This window comes from Myxocyprinus asiaticus, chromosome 48 (genome assembly GCF_019703515.2).
Source record: "Myxocyprinus asiaticus isolate MX2 ecotype Aquarium Trade chromosome 48, UBuf_Myxa_2, whole genome shotgun sequence".
NCBI lineage: Eukaryota > Metazoa > Chordata > Actinopteri > Cypriniformes > Catostomidae > Myxocyprinus > Myxocyprinus asiaticus.
In genome coordinates this window covers 13,850,309-13,856,529 of record NC_059391.1, presented here as the reverse complement: position 1 = coordinate 13,856,529, position 6,221 = coordinate 13,850,309, and the positions used below count along the sequence as shown (strand labels likewise).

The 6,221-nt window shown below is 35.7% G+C and overlaps 1 protein-coding gene across 1 annotated transcript; it reads left to right on the top strand.

The window, feature by feature from the left end:
* Positions 1–4,410: 4,410 nt before the first annotated feature.
* LOC127437334 (ribonuclease P protein subunit p25-like protein) lies at positions 4,411–5,296 on the top strand. Its single transcript, XM_051692173.1, has one exon. It carries the CDS (start codon positions 4,598–4,600, stop codon positions 5,294–5,296), a length of 699 nt encoding a protein of 232 aa, XP_051548133.1. The 5' UTR covers positions 4,411–4,597.
* The last annotated feature ends 925 nt before the right edge of the window (positions 5,297–6,221 follow it).

The window sequence follows — 6,221 nt, the reverse complement described above, 5'->3', positions numbered from 1 at the left end:
CTGATTTAGATGTTACCGCATGAAGCATATTTAGGTTAACCTTTTCGGTAACACTTTACAATAAGGTTCCTTTAGTTAACTTTAGTTAACTACATTAGTTGACATGAAGTAACAATGAACAATACTTTTACAGCATTTATTAATCTTGGTTATTGTTAATTTTAACTTATACTAATACATTTAAAAAATCAAAAGTTGTGTTTGTTAACATTAGTTAATGCACTATGAACTAACATGAACAAACAATGGACAACTGTATTTTTTATTAACTAACATTTGATTAATAAATGCTGTAAAAAACATATTGTTAATTGTTCATGAAACCTAATGCACTAACTAATGTTAACAAATGGAACCTTATTGTAGTGTTACCATTTTTTCAGTGCAGTTTTTATTTCCTGCAGTGTGACAAATAATTAGAAATAGAATACTGTATATATTGTATACTATTATGTTATATACAGTAATATATTTTTTCATTGTGCTTGTTTTATAACAAAATAGGATGAAAAAGGCAGATAGCACTGAGCATTTTGTTTTTGTCGCCCTGTTTAAATCTGCCATAATTTGTCGTAATTACCCACTATGCCAAAATTGCCTCTTCTTCTATGTTGTTTCGACCTCCAGAATTACCATGTGGCAAAAAGCCTTTTGTGATAATGTGCACACCATTTATATTTATTTTTTATAATTTACTCTAAAGTGTTCTTCTAAGACATCAGTTTGCTTTTAGGAAGAGTGCAAAATTAGGAAAAGTGCAACATTTTAATCATGTCTTCATATCACTCAACATGGGTCAACACTGTCAGATACAAAATAATGTCAAAATGTTTTTCTTGTAAATATTGACAAATCTGATATTCACCTCAATGAATGAAAGAATTGACACTACAGAAAATATTGTGTTGACAGCTGAGGACAGATGGTTATGGGGCTTGTATGAGATAATGTCACAATTTTTATAAAATAAATGGATTTTTTGATTATTATTTATATAATTTGTATTAAGAACATTCTAGTATTTCAAAGTGGAAATTACCTAAACTAATGGATTGAGTATCACATCTTTCCAGAAATCATATTAAAGAATACATCACTGAGGTGCACAACCAAATCACAACAATATTCAAACAGTGTTTTGAATGATCCCCTTTGTCCTTCTAATCCCTTGTCTATTACACTGTACCCTTCACTGAGTGTGGTTATTATCTTTCCTTAGTAACGTTTGAAAGCTTTGACCCTGACAAATGTTTTGCAAGTGCAGATCACGGCTGAACACACCTCAATAGAATCCACCTTCAGTAGTTCCGACACCATCAGCAAAACGTGTTCAAAGACCACTTGGACTGCTTGCCGTAAGGGAGAACCATTCCAAAATGGAAGTGAGGCATGAAGGAGTGCTTTTCCAATTTTTCATCAGCAAGAAAATTACCCAAGCATTTCTCAAGCTTGCATATTTCTCGCTACAGTGACAGAGAAACTTGCCGTTACAGTTTGTTTTTGAAATGCACTTGACTGCCACCCATTCTGTACTTCTATACTCTATACATAACCATTGCAGAATCCTTTTAAAATTCCTTCATCCCTCTGAGTTATGTGCCTTTGTAAGAGAGATTGCCTCCTTAACCAAAGTTCTCACTGAAGCCCCACTCAGTCTGTTCGCACCATTAAACAAACTCAATTCTGACTTCATTTCCCTGTGGGTGTTACAATCTGCAGTGCTCCTCTTTGAGACCTAATTTCCCTTTAATTAAATTAGTAAGACTTCCAAAGAAATCCGCCAGAGAGGCCCTGCGGCTGGGTTTCTGTTGTCGTGCAGATAACGGCTGTGAGCGTGTGCCGTCTATGGAGATTGATAAAGTAATTGAAACAGTAATTGTCAACATATTCCTTTTTATTTGTTCTGGGAGCCTTCTAAAATAAGACTGTCTGGCTGGCAATGTACTTGAAAAGTTCTGCAGCTGAAATCAGTGTGTGCTTACGAAATTAGACTCACTGCCCCCAGTGTCCGAAGCTGGAAGTGGTGTTGAACATATGGGCCAGTGTGAGCTCCAGTTTCCAGAAGAAATGTCCACAGAGGGGCGCCAAGAGCAAGTTGTATTTTTGGGTATTTTATTAACCTTACCCCCTTACCTAACACCCAAACCTAAACCTAACGGTCAATGGAGTAAAAATGCAACATCTGAAACACACTGACAAGTGTTTATGTGAACACAATTACTTAGTTTCCATGTGACCAGAACCTGTGTCACGACCACTGCTCACGCAGCATACCATCAGTAGAGCCAGAGGGAAAAGTGAACATATTTGAATTAATGTAAAAATTTCAAATGGGGGTTGGCGCTTGTCAGTAACTCAGCAGAATGGGGTCTGTATTAGGGTTCATGAACATTTGGAAACATGTCGATTTCCTGTGTGGTCATCGTGCTATAAAGGACATATTAATCAGAATTTTAGGGACTGAAAACCTCAGTCACCATCCACTTACACTGAATGGGCAAGAGCAGCGTGAACATTCTTCAAAATGTCTCCTTTTGTGTTCCATGGAAGAAAGTAAGTCATATGGTTTTGGAATGGCATAAAGGTTGCATGAATGATGACAGAAAGTTCATTTTTGAGTGAACTAACCCTTTACGATCACATTAAATGATTTTGTTTCTTCGTGCTTCCATGTTTCGTATCATAGAATAGCAAGCTTGCCTTGACTTCTGTCAACCCAGTCTCTAGAATGTTTGATGCTCCCCTTCAGGCTGTGTATTTTGTCAAGCAGAACCGTGTGGCCCTCTTCTCTGTTTGAAATTATAGCCACAGGGATCTAACACTTCGAGAGCATAGAGTAGCCACATGGGAGAGCATGCAGAAATAGAACTTACAAAACAGGCACCTTTGGACAATAATGTTCATCGTGCATTTTTGTTTTGCAAATGGCGGTTTCATGACCTACATTCGTGTGAGTTGGTTTATGTGCCTTTTTATAACATGTTTCAACAGTTTTTAAATGTAAATATTATTGCAAAATGTTTTTGTTTTTTGTTTTTTTGCCCCAAAAGCTCATTTAAAAACAGTTTTTATTCAGATAATTGTTTACTGGCTGCATTATACTGTCATGCTTGGGAGGAATCTGTTTTTGAACTCTCAGCCTTAATCAGTAACACATGTTAATCAGCCATAGACACACACTGATTGACAGGACCCCATTAGCACTGAACACTTAAAGGGGAACTTAAAAGAAGCACTAGCTAGGATGTGGTTATTATACAGAGTGCTCAGTTGCAGGAAAATTGTGGCTGTTCCTTTAAGAGGTCCCCTCCCTCTTAGTCCCTCTCAACCATTCAGATTGTCTTTAGTACATTTTTGACTGTGGCATTCACCACTTAAGGGTCAATTTGCGAAATGTCTAGGAATATGACCAGGCATCAAGTGTGAAATACAGTGCACTTGAGAACTTTGGCATCCATTGGACGTGTAGTGAGAATACTATGAAATAAACAGGTAAATACATCACTGGATGGGCTTTATCAGCTCCTTAAATTTAATCAATTCCATAAAGTTTTGTTTTGCATGCTTGCTTTCTTGTTTATTTTGTGTACTTGTATATTTTTTGCTTGGTTAATTCAAGAAAACTGCATGTTGAAACACTTTACAATAAGGTTCTATTCGTTAACATTAGTTAATGCATTAGGTATAATGAACTAACAATGGGAAATACATTTTACAGAATTTGTTAATGTTAATTTATCAAAATACTATTGTTAATTATTCATGTTTTTTTCATATTGCATTAACTTATTTTGTCATACATAACTTTTGTATTTGTAGAAATGAACATTATCCAAGATTAAGAAAAGCTGTAAAAGAATTGTTCATTGTTAGTTCTTGATAAATACTGCATTAACTAGTGTGAACAAATTCAACCTTATTGTAAAGTTTGGTCCATTATTATTCAACTGAGACCAAACTGAACTTGCCGGTTAAAAAAAGAAGGTAATGTGTCTGAATTCATCATCTTTTTTGCTTTTTGTGGTTACAGCTCCCCTCTCATAGAAACTGAAATATGCTTCAAAAGCAGTGGGACTGCTGATACTCAGCACTTTTGCCTTTGATGAATTAGCTCAATTTAAAGAACAGATTCTTTTTCTTTTCTTCATGTCAACATCCACAGAGAATGACGTATTTGACACCTTGTCCTTCTGTTCAGAGCACTGGGCATAAGAAAAAAATTTAACAGTTATCATTTTGTTACCCTCACAGAGCTGCTATTTTCTTGCACAAATTTTAAAAACGGTTTTATAGAGATTCCCCTCACAAAAAGCAATGTTTATCTAATCAAATATTTTATACTTTACCAGAAGAACTTTTTTTTGCATTATGAGAAGTATTTATGTTGACTTATAATTTCAATTACTTTTCAATGACCTTTTAAGAGTTAATTAATTTCTATTACTTTTCCTGGAAATCACCATTTTAAACTGTCCTGATAATTCTAGATTTTCCATGACCGTGGGAACCCTTGTAAGTGCTCCTGAGTGATAATTCTGGGAGATATTCTCAAGCGGTACTAAATTTTCCCTAAGAAGATAAAAAGAGAACTGTAAATATGCTTATGCCAAACACAGACCTTCATCATCCCAATAGTCAGTCTGAATGTAACACTTCTGCCTCTTATGTCCAACACTCTGAATTCAATGCCACAACCCCCTCTGGATCTTCTAACATACCAAAACAAAGCGGATTTATGAAGGTCTGTTCCTTTGGAGAGCCCAGCCCATGGCCAATCCCTGGACTGGGATCTGGGATTCTGGAAATGCGTGTGAAGGAGGGGAGCAAGATCAGGAATCTTTTGGGCTTTGCCATATCTCGTTTGCAAGGGGACGGACACCAGGATGTGACATCACAGGTTCTGTTTAGTGGGATGGGACGGGCTGTCACCAAAACCATCACCTGTGCAGAAATAATGAAACGTAAAGTGCGGGGCTTACACCAGGTATCGAAGGTCCAATATAGGACAGTGACTGAGGTGTGGGAGAGCCAGGAGGGTGGCCCGGTTCAGATGACGATACACAGAACTCTTCCGTCCATCTGTATTCTTCTGTCCAAAGAACCGCTGGACCCTCAGGAACTGGGCTACCAGCCTCCTGCAGAGATAGGCTCTCTTTCAGAGGAAAGGAAAGGAGATGATGGACCACAGCGGTCTGGAAACCAAGAAAAAAGACCACTGAGTCCTGGCCCCTGTGTGGTTCTGCCTAGTCTAAAAAGAGCTGCAATAAGGCAGGACAAATTTCCAGCTCTGGAATAGAGTGGAAATCAAAAAGATATATAAAAAGGAGGAATTCTTTTAAATGTATATTTAGTATATATGTTGATTTAGGTAACATGTTAAATGCTTAGCTGTCATTTGTTTTGCAACAAATGTGAATGTGTAAGGTAATCAGTGTGTTCAGTCATGTAATTGTTAATATTACCTCACAATAGTCTGTATTTAAATTACATCCAAAATATAAAACTAAATCTTGGTTTGTTGACTGTTATTTCTCACACACTTTTATCCTACCTGCTCCATGTTCACTTACTCAAGAATTGTATCGGCTCAAGTTTTTAGAAGACCAAGTTCAGGATTTGTTATTTGAAATGCAATACTGTCCCCTTCTGGTAAGAGCAAACTGTCAAAGAGATGCTGCTTTATTGTAGCTATAAATCTGAAATAAACTACTATAATACAATATTATTTTACCTTTATCTGTTCAATAAAATGGGTTAAAAAAAAAAAAAAACAGAATTTTATTTATTATTCCCAAAACATAATCATTATTAAAATTGAGTCTTCATATAAGTATTTGTGTGTGTGACGCAAATTGGTTTTATTTTTTATTTTTTCAAGATATATTAAATTATTCAGAAATACATTAAGAATGCAACTCACAAAACAATTACATGAATAAACCTCGTCACTCAAAAAAACAAGTTGCCTATTTTTTAAGATTGTAGGGCCGTATGATGAACATGTTTTCAATTACTGAGTTCAAAGTCATATATTTTTTTCTGGGGCTTAAAGTAAAAAATGTCATGTGGTGCAACCGCCTCAAAATCAAGATATCAAAAATAAACAGTGAATTTTGTTTTAAAATATGTTGCAATATGAAACATATGAAATATGTTTCATATTTTAAAAACTCTTGTACACAAAATCAAAGTCATGCGTGTAACCATCATGTAGGTAGCAA

Coding starts and splice junctions, on each gene's coding strand:
- LOC127437334 (XM_051692173.1), top strand. CDS start 4,598: ATGCTTATGCCAAACACAGACCTTCATCATCCCAATAGTCAGTCTGAA.